General features: G+C 41.2%; 1 protein-coding gene across 2 annotated transcripts in view; it reads left to right on the top strand.

Moving 5' to 3' along the window:
• Positions 1-17,470, top strand: part of ndst1 (N-deacetylase/N-sulfotransferase (heparan glucosaminyl) 1) — a 54,670-nt gene extending 37,200 nt beyond the window's left edge. The window contains exons 9-16 of one of the 2 annotated variants that reach the window (XM_012958919.3): positions 1,914-2,096; positions 2,567-2,663; positions 7,154-7,277; positions 9,260-9,434; positions 10,757-10,927; positions 12,910-13,019; positions 14,755-14,857; positions 15,856-17,470. In XM_012958919.3, coding sequence (XP_012814373.1) covers positions 1,914-2,096; positions 2,567-2,663; positions 7,154-7,277; positions 9,260-9,434; positions 10,757-10,927; positions 12,910-13,019; positions 14,755-14,857; positions 15,856-15,975 — 1,083 coding nt within the window. In that variant the 3' untranslated portion in view covers positions 15,976-17,470. 2 annotated transcript variants of the gene reach the window in all.
• The last annotated feature ends 4,274 nt before the right edge of the window (positions 17,471-21,744 follow it).

Below are 21,744 nucleotides of genomic sequence, written 5' to 3'. Positions count from 1 at the left end.
CCTCCATCCCGCTCCCCGCTGAGTCCTCTCTCTCCGCTGCCAGGGGTGATGACGCAGTGGGGGGCGGGCCTTAGTTTGAGGATCCCTGAAATAGACAAATAATTCAAGGGCACAACAAATATAATGGAAAATAAATTTAGCCCAGCAGCAAACTAAGGATATCCCAGTCTCCATTATACTGGAAATGAATCAGGAGTTGAATTTCCCCTTTAAGTGCAATGTATTATCTCAGTTTGCTGGAATATTTTGCAGGCTGCTACTCCATACTGGTAGCAGAAGGCAAATGTCTGTCCATACAAGCAAACCTTCCAACAGAATAGCTTTTTTGAAAAGTAAACATAGTTCAAGCAACTTTACAATATATGTCAATTAAAAAATATGCAGCCTTTTCATGATTTTGTATGTAATAATATTGTTTGGAAAAGTTCCCTAAGCCCCGCCCCCCTGTTCCCCTGCTGATCTGACTACTTTGAGACTCAAATAAAATGTAACAGTAGTCGACTGTCCTCAGCCCGCCTTCAGCCTGCATACTCCAAATCCCACAATTCCCTGCACATGTGATGTCAATAAGGAAAGGAACATCACAGTACAATGCATTGTGGGTTATGTAGTTCCTGCATGCTGTCTGTAAGATGTGGAAAAGTTGTTAAAATTTGTAACATCAGTGTTTTAATCCCTCCTCCCCTGCCAGGATTTCAGATGTTGCAGAAAGAGGTGAACTGTTTTGCAACTGGATTTCAGCCTATAAATATGGTATTTGTTCATACTTTTTGAAGGAGTATTCTGTGGGGTGTCTTTTAACAAATTTTAGTTTGGAAGCCAGAGTTCCTCTTTAAACAGAAATAAAATTTTAAAACGTGTCGGGTGACAATATGTTTGGCACCTTCAGTGGTGTAAATTGCTAACCTCCAGGTAAAAAAACTCCAGCTTTCTCTGGTTTAGCATGCCACACCACAGCATATGATAACTCTCCAAAGTATCCCCATTGTTGGTCTGGGCAGCCACTTGCACAGTAAGTACATTTACCGAAACCCCTATACTACATATTGGCAGCACAGGGAATACAGGAGAATGAGATCAAGCATGGTGTGACACGCTAGAACAAAGTCCATCATGGCAGTATGTATTTTATGAGAGATGTACATCAGTCTGGACCTGAAGATTAGCCATTTTTCTCACACTGGCGGGGTTGCACAGTATATTTGCAATCTGAGTGTTTAAACTTTCTCCTTTAAAGGGGAACTCAGGCTTCTGGACCATAATTTGTTAAAGTGACACACACAGCACAAAAAAACCCACTATACCCATCTCTGTAATCTGTTCCTTCAAAAAGTATGAATAAATACCATTTTATATGCTGAAATTCAGCTGCAAAATAGTTCTTCTCTTTTTGCATCATTTGAAATCCTGGCAGGGGAGGAGGGACTAAAACACTGATATTACAAATTGTAACAACTTCTCCACAGCTTACAGACAGCATGCAGGAACTACATAACCCACATTGCACCGTGATGTTCCTTTCATTATTGTCATCACATTGTGGGATTTGGAGGATGCAGGCTGAAGGCAGTCGACTACTGTTACATATTATTTGAGTTTGGGTGGCGTTCCCCTTTAAATAATGCTCTGGTATTTGTGCAGTTGCTACAGTCTTACTGGTTTGCACTGTGCATTTGCTATGGCCATGCTAATGAAGCCCTGTAGGGGTTAGAGAGACTTTGCTAAGGGACAGTAGGTATCTAACAAACCTTATGTTTTCCACCTTTGCTGTAAGATTCCCCTGGATAAAACATGCTGCACCATATTGAATGTGAAATCTCATTACTTGCTGGTGTTGTTCAGTATAAGAAGTTCTTCTTTATTTATGTTTGTGTTCTTTTTATTTTCTCTTTTTTTCTGGTGTGTTGCTTTAGATCAGCATTTTCATGACCCACTTGTCTAACTACGGTAATGACCGCCTGGGACTCTACACCTTCAAGCATCTGGTACAGTTTCTGAACACTTGGACAAATCTGAAACTGGAGACTCTGCCTCCTGTACAGCTCGCACATAAATATTTCCAGATCTTCCCTGAGGAGAAGGACCCTCTGTGGCAGGTTCTGATCTCACATTTATTGATTGTTCAACAGGTTTGGCTGCCTTGTACCTCTGCATAGAAAAGTGCATTTCATATCAGAGGTGCAGGATATGTTTACTATACTTATAGGGCCACAGAGTTCATTATAATGGTTGTTATATAGCTGGAACCGCCATCCAAACACAAATTAAGCTTTTTGAACAATAAACACCATTTCTAGCAACATTGCAATATACATCAATTAAAAAATATGCAGCCTTTTCATGATTTGTAATGTAATAATATTCTTTGGAACAGTTCCCTAAGCCCGGCCCTGTGTTTTCCTGCTGATCTGACTACTTTGAGACTCAAATAAAATGTAACAGTAGTGGACTGTCCTCAGCCTGCCTTCAGCCTGCTTCCTCCCAATCCCACAATTCCCTGCACATGTGAAGTCACATGATGTTTTCACATGAAAAGGGGTTCAAATGTTGTGTTTTATTTTTGCAGGATCCATGTGAGGATAAAAGGCACAAAGACATTTGGTCAAAAGAAAAGACTTGTGATCGTTTCCCTAAACTTCTCATAATTGGACCTCAAAAAACTGGTAGGTGTCCCTTCTTGGGCTATACTGGCACAGAAGAAGAGCGTGTGCAAGGTACATGGCACACCCAGGCAATGCTCTGCTATGAAGCAATGCAATCACCACTCAGGCTACTTGGCTTCAAAGTGAATGGCAACCCCCTGTCAGCAGCTGTGACAGGCGGATGTTGGCTGAAAAGTCACATTTGCATATTTTCTGGCTAAAATCAGCTTGACTCTGCTGGTGAGGGAAATATGCCATTTAAAGGGAAACAAGCTCTTAGGCCCCCTTCCATCGCCCCCCCTCCCCGCATCACCCATTACTGTCAAAAGGTACCTGCTATAAAAATGTTGCACAGCAGGGTTGTCAGGCACCATCTTGTGCACTTCGGATCATCCTCTTATATTGCTGACAATCTGGGCCTAGCTTCAACTGCACGTGCTCCATCTGGCGAGCTTTGAGAGAAAAGAGTGGTGTGAGATGGTGCCTGTCAACCCCGCTCTGCATTTTTATATTAAGTACAAAGATAAGGAAACTTTTAACCATAATAGGTGGTGCGGTGATGGGGGAGGGGGGCTGATGGAGGAGCAGAGTGGGTTTCAATCTTTTAAGTCTAAGGTAGCACACATAGGTGGCGAATAAAGAGAGTTTAACCTCCGCACAAAGCAAACAATTGCTATATATTCTAGAGATGCGCCAAATACAGGATTTGGCTTGTGATTTAGCGGAGTACTTTTTACAGATCTGGGACTGGGCCAAATCCTATTGTTTAGCCAAACCAAATCCAAACCCTCAGGTTATGTGAACTTGCTCCAGGGAACTGAATGCAATAGCTGTTTTGTTTACAATTAATAGCTAGTTTTGATTTTACTCAAATGTGAATATGCAATTTAAGGATATATATTTATAATATATATTTTCTAAGTTCCCCAATTGAAACCCTCCAGATAGCACAAGTGGTGACAAGCATTTCATTACTAGCAAAGCAAACGCCTGGTGAGCTATGGGACCAAGTGCTTACAGCAGAATTCAGTACAATGGCAGCTCCCTTATGTTCTGTTCAGAACAACGGAGGTGGGATTATTACGGGGAGCAGAAGAGTTTTCTGCTTGACACTGTGGGGAGTACTTATTAACACTGGAGACAAACATTACCTGTGATGTTGCCCAAAGCAACCAATCTGCAATTAGATTTGAATGGTCACCTATAAGTTAGGAAACAAAAGCAAAGATCTGATTGGTTGCTATAGGCAACATCACCGGTGATGTTTGTCTCCAGTGTTAATAAATACTCCCCTCTAGAGTGTGAATAGAGGAGACACTCCGATTAGTACAGGATGTGGTGCATACACTGAGGGAGCTAGGATTAGTGCAGGATGTAATGCGGGTGGTGATATATGTACTGTATATAAAAATGTGAGAATTGCAAAAACAGTGGTAATGATACAGGGTATTCATAAGGGAGGCTGAAATCTCTACCAGATGTGCAGAAGAAAGCACAAAACAGCGAGGGGCATGTTGTCGTCTCTAATGGCCAGTGCGTAGCTGTCAGCTTTCTTTCTTCTAATGTTTCATGCTGGGAACGGCAGCTGCAATTTCTGCCTGATACTCTGTGCGTTAGGAAATGTGAGATTCTTACTGGATCAGCGCGGAGTGTTCTGCTTGTGACTGAGGCAGCACAATAAAGGCCTTGCATGCTCTGAGCTGTAAACTGAAGTAAAGGGAAATATGCCAAGATTGATTTACATTAAAGAAATATTTTCTGACATCATTCTTTCCATTTAGTACTTGCGCGTCTTTTCTTTCTAGTTAACGCAGGCATAGAAAGTGCCATTATTTTCCTATTAATATTTTATATCTGCTGCAAGGTTTCTCGGCTGTTTCTGAGAAAAGGCTAGGCTAACGTGGGCAACTTCATCTTGCGCCAAGAACGTCAGTGTTTATACTAAATGTATTTTACATTTTAGGATCTCTGTGTGTTTATATTCTGCATGTTTATTACATGTGCATGCATCTATGAGCAGTTACTGTATGGGCAGGCTTCCTGCTCAAGGATGCACAGCACTGTGTAAATGCCTGGAGGCAACTCACGTTCCACAGCCAGGGCATGTTGTATAAATCTGCTCTGCCCCATTGCAGCTTGGTTTCTGCACAGCGAACTTAACCCTGGCAGTGCCAGTAAGCCTGCAGGGGAATGCCATTACACCAAATGTTTTTGGGCCCCCAAAGATACCCCCCCAGTAGCTTCCCATCATCTTTTCTGCTGATTCACGCAACATGTTCTGGGCTGCTGTCAGTTACGTAAGCTTAGAGACCAACCTACAATATTCTGTATGAATACTAAAAATCATTAATACAGTTACAATACTGATAAATAGTAAATAATAAATACATTGCAGTGCACTCTGCATCAGAATCAATAATAATCAGACCTGCAGCATCGGCTACAAATGGAACCTCACATTCTGCTAATGTTTAGATCATTTTTGACAACCCCTAAGCTAAGCTTCTCAACAGCAGCTCAGAGCAATACTGGAAAACTATATCCCCAAACAATGTAGATTTCTATAAACCATTTGGTAATCCTAAATAGAAATAGAAAAAAAATCCAGGCACAGTGCACACAACCAAGGGCACATGTAGAATCTGAGAAAATTCTTTAGCACACATACATGTTAGTTCACATCAGCCAATTAATAGACTAAGTTCTGTCTTTTACTCCCACACTACGTCCCGTTATAGTTAGAGCTGCATTATTTCCTGTCAGCTGATCTCTGAGGGAGCACACAGCCCATCACTTAATGGTGGTTTAAAGGAAAGGATATAAAATGGCAATATTCACTGATATATACCATGTATATATATATATATATATATATATATATATATATATATATATATATATTCCAGTTTGGTAAGATTCTTTAATAGGCCACTTAATAGGATATAAACTGTCTGTTGGTAAAGTCTTCCTTCTGGGGTATAGTTTTCCTTTAAGAGCCACTGGCCTAACAAGATCAAAGAATGAGGGCTGCTGTGGACCGCTTTGAATTATGAAACATTACTGTTATAAGGCTGCTGAACCTCTGGGTAGATACGGATGTTCAGTATATAAAATAAAGCATTTCAAGTTATAATCTTTTATAGGCTTAAGTTCTTCTTTAAGTTTTTTCTGCTGAAGGACAGATGCCATCATCTGGAACTGACTCAAGGCGGCCGTATACCTTGAGGTGGGCAATTGATATCTTGACCGATTTTTGTCAAATTATCGGGCTAGTAGGCCTGTCTGACAGTCTGCAGCTTTTATCGGCCATTGTATTCCCACCTTAACTCAGCCTGTCTGCCTTGAGGTTTTATGGAGGCACCCATATGTAAACATGCATAGGCACTCATATGTTTATTAAAATATATTTAAAGTTTAATGCAAAGGGAAATCACCTAAGGGCCAGACACAAGCAAGTGTTGCCCAAGACAAACACAGATCCAGTTGCCTTCCGAAGGAACATTGGCAAGGGGCCAGTTATAATCAGGCTGACCAGAAAGTCAACCATGAGGTCATGGAAGCTGATCAGCCGCCTTCCACACATACAGTATATACAATCTATAGCTGAATTTAGCATGAATGACAGGCGCGGGGTCAGACCAGGAGACAAAAGTTACTTTTAATTATGCTGTGCTTTTTAAACTTAGGTGCTGATTGCTTTGTTGACATAAGGCCTAATTCCTCTCTAATCAAGCCTCTTCTAATTATTATCTCAAGTTGCTAATTTCAGTCAGCACTGAATGTAGAATTTATTTAGGCACAGTAGGAGCTTACTTATCCGGGCCATTCTGCATTCTCATAAATGCATCAACTGCTGTGGAGTCACACCGTGCCCTTGCACACTTGTCCTTGCTCTGTGCTTTACAGCAGGCTGTATATTCCTTTGGGTACACATTTGGGTCCTTTGTATGTTTTGTTGCACTGCATGTGATAACTCTGCCCCAGAATTAATGATGAATACATACATCTCTGATCAAGCAACTCAAATGTCATTGCAACAACATGGAATTTCATACATTTTTATAGGGGCCAGTATGTACAGAGTCATTTTATCCATTTCGGTTCTAAACCATTTCTGTTAATGCAGTACACTAATTCCCAAATGTAATAAAAGTTACTAAGTTTGCCCGGTAGCAGTAGCCCTTAGCCACCAATAAGATCTTCGCTTTTAAACATGTGACCCGTAAATACTACCTGCTGATTGGTTGCTATGGGTTACTGCTCCTGGGCAAACGTAGTGCCTTTTTTTCACATAACTTCCTTAGCTTCTTGCCTGTTGAGCATCTCAGGCTGAGGTTTTGCTCCTTAGGTGCCAAGAAAGTGATTTGCCCAAGGCTGAAGCTACAATGGTTTATAAAATTATTGCTGCTCTGATGAAAAGATCTAGTGCTTTTCCAAGTCATAGATGATGCTTTGAACATCAGCCTGCAGCATTGTTATCATAACTGTTCTATACCTTCTATTTCTTTCAGGCACCACTGCGTTGTACCTTTTCCTAGGTATGCACTCTGACCTGAGCAGCAATTACCCCAGCTCTGAAACCTTTGAAGAGATCCAGTTTTTCAATGGACAGAATTACCATAAAGGCATTGACTGGTACGAGCTAAAAGATATAAGCAGCTAGCATTCCAAAAGATAGCAGGAGATAGGTCAGATTTTGATTGTGCCTTGTCATAGTGTTAACATGGGTATGTTGAAGGAGCATTTTATTATATAGAGATATAGAATTGGAGCACAATATGTGTTCTGTATGGCTTTTATACTCTTGTGTCTGAGAGATGAATAGTTTACTATTCAAAGCAAAGTTACTGCTTTGTAAATCCACTGTTTCTGCTACACTGGCCCCTGGTTCCACCCTCCCACTTATAGGTGTAAACACAGATAATGGCAATAGGAAAAAGAAAGGAAATGTATATAATTCTGCGCTAAAATATATATGATGAAAAAAATAAAAGTACATTATATATACTTTATACATCCCATACGTGGTCCCCCCCCTCCCCCCCAAAAAAATGTAGAGAAAAAAGCCATTTAGACTGAGTTGGCTGCTTATCTGCTCATGTAAGGGGCTTTCCGACGGGCCTACCTGACCAATACCTGGCTGAAAATTGGGCAGATGTTGAGGGGCAGGTTTGATTTTCCCGTCGGATCAAGGACACATCCTTGATCTGAGTATGCAGTGCAGTTTTGGGCTCCAGTACTTAAGAAGGATATTAATGAGCTGGAGAGAGTGCAGAGACTGCAACTAAACTGGTAAAGGAGATGGAAGATTTAAACTATGAGGTTAGACTGTCGAGGTTGGGGTTGTTTTCTCTGGGAAAAAAGGCGCTTGCGAGGGGACATGATTACTCTGTACAAATACATTAGAGGGGATTATAGGTACATAGCTGGGTGTTCTTTTTTCCCCCATAAAAGCGATCAACGCACCATAGGCCCCCCCCCCCCTCCTTTAGTTCTTGAACAAGCATAGTATCCAAGGCTATTGTGATACTAATATCTACAGTTAGTATTAGTGGTTGTATATATAGTTTATGTATGTGAGTGTATAGATTGGTAAGTATAGGTTGTGTGTGCTGGGTTTACTTGGAAGGGTTGAACTTGATGAACTCTGGTCTTTTTGCAACCCTATGTAACATCCACTCATTGATGCAGTCCTCACCCCAACAGCTTGCATACCATCATTTTGATGCAGTTGCTTGGCCCAGCGTGAATCAGCCTGATATCACCCACCTCAAGGTGGGCATATTGGGAAAAGATCTGCTTGTTTGGTGACCTTACCAAAAGACGAGATCTTTAGATGTATACCAAGTTTTTTAGGCAGAAAATGAACCTCTTGTGATGCTGCTCTGTTTAGAAAATGAAGTTAGTAAGCAGAAAGGAGTCGTCTTTCTTTTAAATTCATTGTATAAGCAGTGTAAAAACTGCTAAAATTTGAAACAAAAAAAGCTTGGAGTGCTCTGAGCACTTGTTTGTTTTGAAGGAAAACTTTATCATCAACTTTCTTGGAAAAAATGTGCTTACTGCAGTGCATGTCACTGGATAATAGTGGAGTGCATTCTCACACATCACCAACATCGGCATGTGGTGTAGGGACCTGAATGTGGCCTCCGACTGAATACACAATTAAAGCTTGAATTGAAGCTTAAATTGGAGCATTCCAAAGCCTAGGTTAACGGATTTATAGATACTGCAGTGAGTGGCTATGCTGGCATAGATTTATGGTATTTAGTGGGAAACAAAGAGTTGTTTTTGCTATGGCGACTGCCATTTAAAGCCCTGTTTGCTGTTGTGAATGTTCCGAATGAATCCTGTCACACCTTTGCACTACTAGACCATGTCCCTTATGAATTCTTTAATTGGCTCATAAAACTGTAGGAGAGCTACGTGAGGTCATAGAGAAATGCACACCCTGTCTGTCATAGAAATAAGGGGAATAAAACTAAGCTTTTGGAAAATAGAGCGTATTTGCCTTTAAATATTATTCCTTTACAAAGAAACATTTGAAGATAAATTTCAATGTCCTCTACATGGTAATGACAAAAACCTAATAAAACTATGTTGTTTCTTTATTCTGCTAGGTTCATGGAGTTTTTCCCCATTCCTTCTAACACTACATCTGATTTCTACTTTGAAAAGAGCGCTAACTACTTTGATTCAGAATTGGCTCCACGGCGAGTGGCGGCCTTGCTGCCAAAAGCTAAAATAATCACTATCCTTATCAACCCTGCAGACAGAGCCTACTCCTGGTACCAGGTACATGTCTAAAGCAAAACATTGTTCATATGTGCGTATATAATATATATATATAGTTTTTTCCACCACTGTTTCCTGTTGGATTCCAGTGGCAGACAAAACAGCACACCATCAGCCCAATAAATAGTGACTGTCTATGGCATCTTACAGCAACCTCTCTGGCATTTGCCAGAATCTATAGATTGCCAGTCTAGGCCTGCAGCCATGTTCACTTGAAACCTGATGGGCATTCAGCGAGCATTCTCCTCATCGCTGATAAACTCTGAGGAGCCTGTACACAGGATGTAATGAATGGAGAATAAAGGTGGCCATACACTTTCAGATCCACTCGCCTGGCGATGTCGCCAAGCGAGCGGATCTTCTCCCGATATCCCCCACCTACGGGTGGGCAATATTGGGCCAATCCAGGCTAATTCAGTCGTTTGGCCCTGGGACCAACAAGCCGATGCGGTCCCCGATCTGACTAAATTTTTAGTCGGGCAGGCCCGTCGTTGGTGCCCCTACACGGGCCGATTAGCTGCCGAATTGGTCCTAGGGACCTATATCTGCAGCTACAATCGGCCTGTGTATGGCCACCTTAAGACAGGACAGACAAGCAGAGCTCTCTTGCTATGTTAATACTGGTACAGTCTGGAAAGGGTCCCACTCAAGAAAATCATTACAGGGTAGAGCTGGGCGGTATGACCAAAAATTTATATCACGGTATTTTTCAAAATTATATCGGTGTCACGGTATTTGACGGTATTTTTTTTTCCATGCATGATTAGGTGTTAACCCCATTTCCTAATAAATTAGAGAATAATTACTGCAGTATTGAAAATCAGAGTCAGGCAAGCGAAGGATCGGCAACAGAAAGTCGTAAGGTAAATCAGGCAGGCTTAGTTTCCCAGGCAAAGCCACAGACAACATAGCACAGGAGGAGGCGTTTGATAGCTTTAAATACCCCCCACGCATGCGCAGAACCGGCGCCATCAGCACGTCACGGACGTGCACACTTTGACATGTACGTGCGCTTTGACGCACACGCACCTGGACGCGCGTGCGCAACGTCCCGCAGACAACGGGACGCACGCGATACCGGGCCGCATGGGTGAGTACCCTGACACCCCGGTATTGCGGTATCTGAAAAATGAATATAGTTTTAAAAAAAAAACACCGGTATTCGGTATTAAACGGTATATCGCCCAGCCCTATTACAGGGTGTAATATCAAGTGCAAAAAGATAGTTCTTATAATTCTTTTCTTCCCCATTTATGATACATTTCCTGGTGCTGGTCACTTTTCGCTATCATATTGTTTAACCACTTGCTTCCTTCTCTCAGCACCAGAGGGCTCATGATGACCCTGTGGCCATGAAGTACACATTTCAGGAGGTGATAACAGCTGGCCCTGAAGCTCCCCAGAGGCTCAGAGCCCTACAGAATAGGTGCCTTGTGCCAGGCTGGTACTCAACGCATATAGAGCGCTGGATGAACCACTTTCACGCTAACCAGGTGAGGAGCACATATGCTTAACCAGCAAAACAAAACACACACACACCTTATATCAAATAGGGAATGACAGTACAGTTATGAGACCCATTCGGATCCGGAAACCCGTTATCTGGAAAACTCAGAATTATGGGAAGGCCATCTCCTATAGACTCATTTTAATCAAATAATTTAGTTTTTTTTTATTATCACCTTTGTCTATAATAAAACAGTACCTTGTACTTGATCCCAACTAAGATAAAATAAATAATTAATCCTTACTGGAGGCAAAACAATCCTATTGGGTTTATTTATTGTTTAAAGAGTTTGGGTTTTTTTTTAGTAGACTTAAGGTATGGAGATCCAAATTATGGAAATCCATTATCAAGAAAACCCCAGGTCCTGAGCATTCTGGATAACAGGTTCCATACCTGTATAAAAACCTTTTTTGCACACACTTTTGGGGATGTTTAGTTATTTAAGGGATTCCTTTATTCTGTTGTTCAAGATTAGATTCTTTTATTTAATTACTGCAAATTAGATTATGGCAAAATGCCACATTTTAACCTTTAATTTTAAATAACCAGTAAATATCCTAACTGATAATTAAACGGCTAAATAATAAAGGGCAAATAGTAATGGAATAATATACATGGTTTAAAGACACATTTAAAGGACCATCATAACCTTAAATATTCCCAAAGAATTTCTTGGTACAGTGGTATAAATGTACAGGTATGGGACTCGTTATCCAGAATGCTTGGGACCTGGTGTTTTCCAGATAAGGGATCTTTCCTAAAGTTGGATCTCCATACTAAAAATAATTTTAACATTAAAGGAACAGTAACATCAAAAAATGAAAGTGTTTTAAAGTAATTAAAATATAATGTACAGTTGCCCTGCACTGGTAAAACTGGTAAGTTTGCAACAGAAACGCTACTATAGTTTATATAAATGAGCTGCTATGTCAACACGGGGGCAGCCAGAAAAAAGAGGAAAAGGCACAGGCACATAGCAGATAACAGATAAGCTTTGTAGAATATAATGGGGTTTTATCTGTTATCTGCTAGGTAACCTGTGCCTTTTCTCCTGTAAATGGCTGCCCCCGTGGCTACACAGAAGCTTTATTATATAAACTATAGTAGTCTTTCTAAGGAAAACACACCAGTTGTACCAGTACAGGGCAGCATTACATTATATAGTAATTACTTTTATACACTTTAATTTTTTGGTGTTACTGTCCCTTTAAGTAAACCCAATAGGATTGTTTTGCCTCCAATAAGGATAAATTGTATCCCCATCATATGGGGTTTACCTAGACGAGTATAGTGGCTTATTAATTTTATGATCATAACTTTGCAACTTAAAACCCCTGTTTTTGTTAATACATTCACATACACACATACTGAATTACTAATGAGACTGGCGGAGAGTGCATTGATCAATCCACTCTCTTTTTGGCTCTAAGTAAGGTTTTGCAAACTGCTTCACAATATAAAAGAAAACAGACTAGGGCCAAGCAGTACAGGCAGTCGGAGTACAGTCCTTTGGTAAGTGCTGGGCAGGGCCGGAACTAGGGGTAGGCCGAAGAGGCAGCTGTCTAGGATACAATGCTGGAAGGGCCGGGAAGGTACCTCTCCTGCCTACCCCTCGTCCGCAGTCCCTTGTCCCTGCTGCTTATCATTGTGCAGCATCACTGCACATATGCACTTCTTCACTTAATTCCACTTATTGGCTCACTCAGGGGCCCATATAGCACTGTTGGCTGAGCACCACTGCCTGATTTAATCCTCAGCCAAGGGGAATTCAACAGTATAAGAATGAGTGTGGGAGAGAGATTGATGAGGGATACAGGGGGCAATAGGCTGCTGACTACTAGCCATCCTAATTTGCTCTATTCCTCATCCCACTGTCACATGTTAAAACCAAGTTTGCATTTACAAGAACTAAACTGCTGTTAGTTTTGTGGCACCAGCCATGGCTCTGACCTTTCAATTCCTTTCTAGATATTGGTTTTAGATGGTAAATTGCTGCGCACTGAGCCTGCTAATGTGATGGAGACTGTGCAGAAATTTTTAGGAGTCACAAATGCCATGGATTATCACAAAACTCTGGCGTAAGTACTAAGATTTCTCTCCATTGCCCAGTTTGTGCGATTGTTGGATATACAGAATTATGTTTTACGCATTGACGCAGCACTCACAATATTCTAAGACCGGATCAGAGTGCGGCTGCATCTACATACTTATATATATTTACATATACATGCACATATCTTCTTAGAGTATACAGTACTTGGTAACACTGCAAATGGTAATAAATATATAGAAATGCAGATTGCAGCACTAGAAGTTGGCCACAAGGTGTCATTAAGGAGCGATTGAAAGCATTTACTACTTCCACATGGCCTATTTCGCACTTGCAAACTAGTAAATGCTAAATATAAGGTTTTTGGTTTCCTATGGTGCAAATGGTTGTATAGGTTTCCCATAGCAAGCAATAGCACCTATTTGTAGCCAGTCACATATGGTAACTGATTTCCCTGTGTGCCTGACAAAAACAGAAACTGTAGAACACTCTGACACCTGGTTTAATAGAGGGGCTGCCGAAAACCCATTGTATATAGAAAGCACTATAGTGCTTTGGCAATCCTAGGCCACCCATGTAATTATTGTGTGGTTGCTTAGATCACTTTCTTTCTACAGGATATTAACATTAAAGGTGGCCATACACGTTAAGATTCTTCTCCTGATAATCCCCACCTACGGGTATTGGACGAATTCAGACTAATTCGGTTGTTTGGCCCTAGGGCCAAACAATTGAATTAGAACAACGGTAATGTCACAACCTCAGGGCCGTGAGTTCCCAGACATAGGGCAGGACCCAAAGAGCAAACAGTTGGTATCACAGGATGAGGCGTTTATTGGAGAAATGGCAAGTAGCCATCAGCAGGTTCCCATAAGCCAGTAGGTGGTAGCCAGCCTGCACTCTTGTTCCTTAGGGAGTAGGGAAATACACACAGTTGGGGGGAATCTTCTTGCCGCAGCTAAGGTAGATTCCAGGGGAACACAGGGGAGGGGGTCCTGCCGTAGCTAAGGTTACACCCCAGACAAAAGGCCCCTTGGAACTCTTGGCAGCCACCTTTGTAGCCAGAAAGGGAGCAGCCCCTGTCGTAAAACCAAAACAGGATTTGACTCCTTCTGCCAATCCAAAGGCAGCTTCCAGAGGGGCCAATCATAGCTAATCCCACTGGGCCTATGGGAAGCCCCCTAGTGAGCATGCCCAGTTCAGTCTTTTGCATTTACTAGACAGAGCACTGCTCTCACAAGGGGTAACTATGTGTATTGTGTCACTATGGGGTCTGGCTCTGTGTGCCCTCACAATAGGGGCAATTACATGGGGAGGGCCAGACAGAGCCGGCTGGCTACACACAATACACACCTAGATGAGATTAACCTACACAATGCATTTGCTATAACAGGTAGGTGGGGGCAGGGGGTACATTTCAGCATAAACAGAAATATCTAATAGTTTCATCCAACTTATACAGTTTGTTATGTCACAGGTAATAGGCACAGTTGGTTCGGGGACCAAATCAACGAGCCGATGCAGCCCCGATCCGACTAAATTTTTTAACCCGCCCATTCGATATTTGCCCGATTCCAGGCCAGATGTTGGTTGGGCAGGCCCGTCATTAGTGCCCCTACACAGGCCGATAAGCTGCCGAATCGGTCTAAGAAACCAGTATCAGCAGCTAGAATCGGCCCGTGTATGGCCACCTTAAGTCCCCTTTTAGTGCAAGCTTTTTATTTTATACACTTACTAATTTATCCTGTTTTTTCCTTCTTAAGATTTGATCCCAAGAAAGGATTTTGGTGCCAACTTCTGGACGGTGGGAGAACCAAATGCTTGGGGAAAAGCAAAGGGAGGAAATACCCAGACATGGATTCAGATGTAAGGGTTTTTTTTGTGTATGTTTTACATAAAAAAGAAGTTGGTTAGAAATGCTACATATTATATCGTAAGCTTCTTGACAATCCCAAGATTATCCCAGCCTTTAAAAAGATCTGTGCTGTAATATATACTCCCAGTAATTACCCTTTCTGCTGATTTCCTGCACATCCGGTTGGCTGCTGACGGCTACATAAGCATAGGAAAGACTCAAAAGATCCGGTATAATGATAATTATCCTTGTAATTAAGTTAAATGTTTAGTATGTTACAGAATGGCCAGTTCTTTGCAACTTGTTAATTGGTCTTCATTTTTTATTTTTAATTATTTGCTTTCCTCTTTTGACTCTTTTGAGCTTTCAAAAAGGGGGTCACTGACCTCAGCAGCCAGAAAATAATTGCTATCATTTTACTCTTATTGTTATTCTTTATCACTTATCTTTCTATTCAGACCCACTCCTATTTATATTCCAGTTTCTTATTCATACCAATGCCTGGTTGCTAGGGTTGTATGAACCCTAGCAACCATAAAGCTGCTAATATTCTAAACTGGAGGGCTTCTGAATAAAAAGCTAAATAATTCAAAAACCACAAAAAAAAAAAAATGAAGGCCAATTGCAAATTGTTTCAGAATAGCAGTATGTGCAACAGCAGTTAAACCTAATTTTCCATTTGATGATTTTGAAACAAACCACAAAGCTTAGGTTCTCTAAAACAGCCTATAGCACACGGAGCATGTGCAGTGTCAGTGACACTCAAAAAATAACCGATCACGAACAAATGTTGGCCGGCTGCTGTAGAAAACTTAAAAGGCCAGGATCATTAAATGCTAGATGGTTAATGAACATATATGCTGGTACAGTATGTTCAATGTATATGATGAAGCTTTTCTAGCCATACCCATGATTAGGCTTTAGTTCTCCTTTAAATCCCAGGGTACTAAGATGTCATTTTAATTGACTTTATAGCATGTTCAATTTTTTTTTCTCTTTTTGTCTCCAGTCAAGGTCCTTCCTAATGGACTATTATAGGGACCATAACATTGAGCTTTCCAAACTGCTTTACAAGATGGGGCAGACACTCCCCACCTGGTTGAGAGAAGAGCTGCAGAGCACTAGGTAGCTGTTACTGATGCATGAAAGAAGATGGATTTGCCTCTGCGAACTCTTCAGTCGTGACATAATGGCGGCAGCGTTGTTCCTACACGGTGCATTCAGCGTGTGTAGATGAACTCTATGGGTCTCCGTTGGAAAGACTCCGCTTGTTCCTCCGTCTCCCTTGAAGACATCAGTCAATGATTGCATCCTGAAAGGCCTGTTTTAGAGGCCTCGTTTATTTTTTGTGGGACTCTCTGCTGTATAGGGCCCCACATACCTGTCTGACTATTGTTCTTGGACTCAACCACTGATTAAGTATTATGAAATTTGGCCTACTGATCCTGAATGAAGCAGGCAACGGTGAATATTTCAAATGGTGTAGCGATGGTTCCTACACTGGGCTGGAAGAATGGCGATCCTCGTGACTTGCTCTGTAGGGAATGGAAGAACCACAAAGCTAGGAATACTATGTATTTTGAAGTGATGCCCCGGTCTTCCTTAGCTACAACCGCTGCACCCCCTGTGGTGGTTACAACTCCTTGGGATCCCAATGTAAATAGCTTTGTCACAAACAAGGAATTAGCTCTTCGTTCAGTCATTGCCTTTTGGAGTTAGAGGCTTTAATGTTGGTGCTAGAAAGGTCTATGGTATCTGTTGCACTTGACAGACGCTTGGGCACCAAGTATATTCTTCCCTAAATAAAAAAATGTACTGCCCCTTTCAAATTGCTACTGAGATAAAGGTCACTATGGAGTCATGGCACCCCTGTTTGGGTGATGCTACCAGCTCTTCAGCATGACTCTTACAGTGATACAGGCACCTCTAAATTAATGTCGGCTATGGATTACTGACACAAATTTACCCCTGATGTCCCTACATATGTGACTTGTGGCCCCCACCAACATCTGCTCTTCTATTGTTTTGCCTCTGTTTCTTGTCTTATACAGTTGAGTGCCACTCACAGGCAGTGCACACAGTAAAACCCCACCCATACTCACAGGACATATGATACGGCAGACCTTAGGGGTATTTTCATGCTAGATGCCCAGCATGGTCATTAGTTTAGAGGTGTCAGCATCATTTTCAGTGCCTTCTAGCATGAGTTCTCAACAAGATTCCAATTGACTCCCAATCAGTGCTGGTTCTTTGGGTCCAACACTGTTTGTACTTCAGTTCTGATGCCTAAATTTGGGAACAAATGCATTCAAGCAATAAAATGTTGGGATTCTGCTAAAAAAAAAAAAAAAAAATGCTCATATCACCTAATACTCACCAGGTCTAAAGGTATCCCTATTTAGTGCACCCCGTAACTTGTACTGGGAAGTCCTTATACACAGTATGCTCAGTGCTATAAAGATGCAGTTCCAGGTCGTGACATTTTGATATTCCCTTGTTGGCTTGTGTAACAACCTTCTTCTTTTTTTTAATTTTTATTTTTGTAATACCCATAAATGTCATATTTGCCAGAAAATGAATGGGGTTATGTAATAAAAGGCACAAAGTTTGCTCAGGAGCAGTAACCCATAGCAACCAATCAACAGGAAGCATTTACTGGTGGGGATGCACCGAATACACTATTTTAGGATGCAGCCAAACCCGAAAGCCTTTGTGAAAGATTCAGTGAATACCGAACAGAATCGGTCAGAAATGACAAGGAAGTGATAGAGAACCACGTGCAAGAGAAGTTTTAACTGTGTTTTTAAGGATTCGGTTCAGGCAGAGGCATGGGTTCAGCCAAATCCTGCTGAAAAAAAGCTGTGAATCTTGGCTGAATCTCAAACCAAATCCTAGATTTGTTGCATCCCTATTTACTGGTCACCTGTTTAAAAGCAAACATCTTATTGGTTGCTATGGGTTACTGCTCCTGGCCAAACTTAGGATTCTTACCCTCATATGTAATAAAAGGCACTAAGTTTGCCCAGGAGCAGTAACCCATAGCACCCAAAAAGAAAAAAAAAATAGTAAATGAGCTGAACGACTTCATAAAGAAGTGTGACATGGTGGGGGATTTAGATAACTGAATTTTACCCAAGTGAAACTGCATCTTTTTTAAAGACTATTCCTATATTTTGCTCTCTCCATGGGTCGCACATAAGCAATAATGTTCCTGATGTTATACTGGGGAAGACCCCTGAGGGCTCTCAGAATGGAAAAGACCATAGGCCTTTGGATAACTGACCACTACATACCGAACAAGTACTACTCTCATGTGAACAAAACCAGTCATGGTCTCTCTTGTTTTCATTTGATCATCTGTATACATGGGTCTTGCTGTACTGACACTTTTAGCGGAGTTTTGATCAAATAGATTTGCTGCTTTATAGAACCTTCATAAAACTGTAAGTGTTAGCATTTTTGCTATTGGCTACTGTAAGGCTAATGCCACACTGGTTGACATACTGGGGGCAACCAACTGACCATTACACTTATAAATCTACTTGCTGAATTGTGCTAAGTACAGGGGAATACCCAGGGTGGAATAGTATAATGGCACAGGTATGGGACCTGCTCGGAACCCAGTGTTTTCCAGATAAGGGTTTTTTTTTCTGTAGCTTGGATTACCACAAACATAAACATTAAATAAACCCAATAAGGATTAATTATCTTTGTTGGGATCCAGTATAACAAATCTTGTTGCTATTACAGAGAAAAGGAAAAGTTTTTTTTTTTTTAAATTTTTGATTATAATGAAGTCTATGGGAGATGGCCTTCCCATAATTTGGAGCTTTTTGAATAACGGATTCTCAATGTGGATCCCATACCTGCATCTCTTTGTACAGGCTAAATACAGAGAGAAACAGATATGAACAAATGAGCAGCTCTTCTCCCGATATGCTCACTTAAGGTGGATGATATCTGGCTAATTCAGTGATTTGCCCCTAAGGCCAAAGGAGCAAATGAAAATGACGGGTATATGGGCCATCAGACTGAGAATCGCATCAGCAAGCTGGCATGGTCCCCGATCAGAAGGGCAAATCAAACCTGCCTGATCAAGATGTGGGCAAGTTTAGGCCAGATATCAGTTGGGTAGGCCCATTGGGGGTGCCCATACATGGCCAGATAAGCTGCCGAATCATCTGAAGTACCCAAATATTCAGCTAAATCTGCCTGTGTATGGCCACCACCTGATTGTTGTCTGAGACACAATGGCAAGCCTGTAACGGATTCATAGAAGCTAATTGGAAATTAAATTGTTGTGCAGAAGTCTTTCAAAACAACCCTTTCAAATATTTAATTAAATATGTATACCAAATATATATATATTTATTTAAAATTTATTTTATATAAGCAACTTCACAATTGCTTATATTATATATATGTGTATTGTGCAGTTTGTTACACTAAACCACTAACGCTTCACTAGGGCATGGCCCTAGCAACCAACTAGCAGTTAAAATGCTGATCTGAGTGGAATCTCAGTTTAAGCCTGCAGACATTTAGGGGAGTTGCCAGTGTGACCTTAGCCTTACTGGGGTCATTTCCTGCCATGCATCATTAAGATCAATGCTCTGAATTGAATATTATGGGGTGGGTCTATTTAGAATATTGCTGCATGCTACAAATGTTTGAACAGTACACTGCTGATATGTGTGTATTATAGCCCTGATGCACAATCAAAGCTGTCAGGCACAAAGCTGTGTGTATGAAAAATAGTCGTTTTTGGAGCAGAAAGGTGATTTTTTTTTAACTCTCCATAAAAAAATCTGCAATTAGACTTTTTTAATTTTTGTAGAAATGTGCCATTTTTATTGCATACTGGTAAAAGCCAGGAAGCAATGCGCCAAAATGTGTGTAGCCCCCATTTCCGTGCCTCGGTCCTACTAAGGGCAACTCCCAGCCTCAGTGATGATCTTCGTGTGGTTCAAACATTTCACTTTGCCTATTTGCCAGAGTTTGTACCAGGAAACATGCCAGCTTTCCTGTGAAAAAATGTGTGTTGCTAGATATATATATTTTTTTTTTTTTTTTTTCCTCCAATGGTGTAAAGAGCCAGATTTGCCTTATTGAACGTTACAATATTGGTCATTTTGATAATTATTAGGGCAGTGGGCAGCAGGAAAATTTCAGTCTATTACTAGCTGACTTTTTTCCTGGTCAAAAAAAACCCAATAAAATTATAAAAAGCATATGTGCATGGGATAGACTGGCCCAGTAGGTATTTTCTACATTCAATATTAAAGGCATACTGTCATGATTTTTATTTCTAAATTACACTGTTTACATAGCACATAATTCACTCTACCATTTAAAATTTTATTCTTGAAGTGACAAATGTATTTTTTTTTAGTTATAATATTGGTGTGTAGGCACCATCTCAGTGCATTGTGCCTGAGTCTGAGCTTTCAGAAGGAGCCAGCACTACACATTAGAACTGATTTCAGGTAACGTATTGTTTCTCCTACTCCCATGTAACTGGAGGAGTCCCAAGCCGGACTTGGATTTCTTACTATTGAGTGCTATTCTGATACCTACTGGGAGCTGCTATCTTGCTCCCTTCCAATTTTTCTGCTCATTAGCAGCTGGGAGGGGGGATATCACTCCAGTTTGCAGCTCAGCAGCAAAGTGTGACTGAAGTTTATCAGAGCACAGGTCACATGGCTGTGGCACCCTGGGAAATGAAGACTATGGCTAGCCCCATGTGAAATTTCAAAATTAAACAAAAATGTGTTTTTGAAAAACAGATTACAATGCTGGATTCTGCTGGAGAAGCTCTATTAACTGATGGGTTTTGAAAAAAACATGTTTCCCCATGACAGTATCCCTTTAACTTTAGCCCTGCAGCTGATGTTTGGCCAGAACACAACACAGCACACAAGTGACATGGAGGTATGTGCAAGTCACTACAATAACACAACTGTTTTAGAAAGCTAAAGCCTATTGTAATGTCCATGTTGCTGTGACATTTGTTACATGGTGCATGCTATTAATCCAGCCTAGTTACTGTTCTCATACACTTTGGGTTCTTTTGGTTTTGGATAATGACATTTATTTTGTGACTTTGTGACACCAGAACATCAAACCGCTGCATGGTGTCTTAAAATCAGGCAGGGATAGAACTTGGTATGTGCCAGTTCCCCACACAGCTGGCAGCAAGATACAGCAGAACTAGTGCAGATCAGGGCATTTCAGCACATGTCTGTTCTTGGTATTTTGTCACAGATTGATTCATATAAATGCCTTGGTGCAAAAATAATATAACCTGCTGTCTGGCACTGTCCGTATAGCACTTGGTATCCTAGTGTTAGCAGCGTGGGTCCCTGTCCATGAGTACATGTGGTACCAAAGGAAATTGAGTGAAACCTGGGCATGATGTTACCCCTTACTGGCTTTATCCCCACATACAACTTGTACTGGCACTATAGCGTATAACATAGGGTACTAGCATTTATGGTTTAAAGCATAACATGAAAACAAAGTGCAATCAAGGAGCCCTGCCAAGCCTATGGGTAATGGCACAATGACACAAAAATGCAGAGAGGCATTTTCAGTACTGGCTTCAATACAAAGGTATTTTTGAGGATTTTGTCTTCACAAACTGTATGCCATTACCCTAAAGGTCTGTGGGATTTCCTCCTGCCCACACCTCAAGGTTCCATGCATACTTCCCTACATGCATAAATGAAACACAGGGCATTTAGGCCTCACCCCAATATTTTCAGGCCATGCACAGACACCGCTAATCTGTCTCACTGAACAATGTTATCAATAATATTCTGGGGGCAGGAATCAGGATCTTTTTTTTCCCCCAAGTAGGGATAGATTGGACGCATGTGGCCACTTATCTCTATAAGTA

This window comes from Xenopus tropicalis, chromosome 3 (genome assembly GCF_000004195.4).
Source record: "Xenopus tropicalis strain Nigerian chromosome 3, UCB_Xtro_10.0, whole genome shotgun sequence".
Lineage (NCBI taxonomy): Eukaryota > Metazoa > Chordata > Amphibia > Anura > Pipidae > Xenopus > Xenopus tropicalis.
This window is presented reverse-complemented; position numbering and strand designations above follow the sequence as displayed.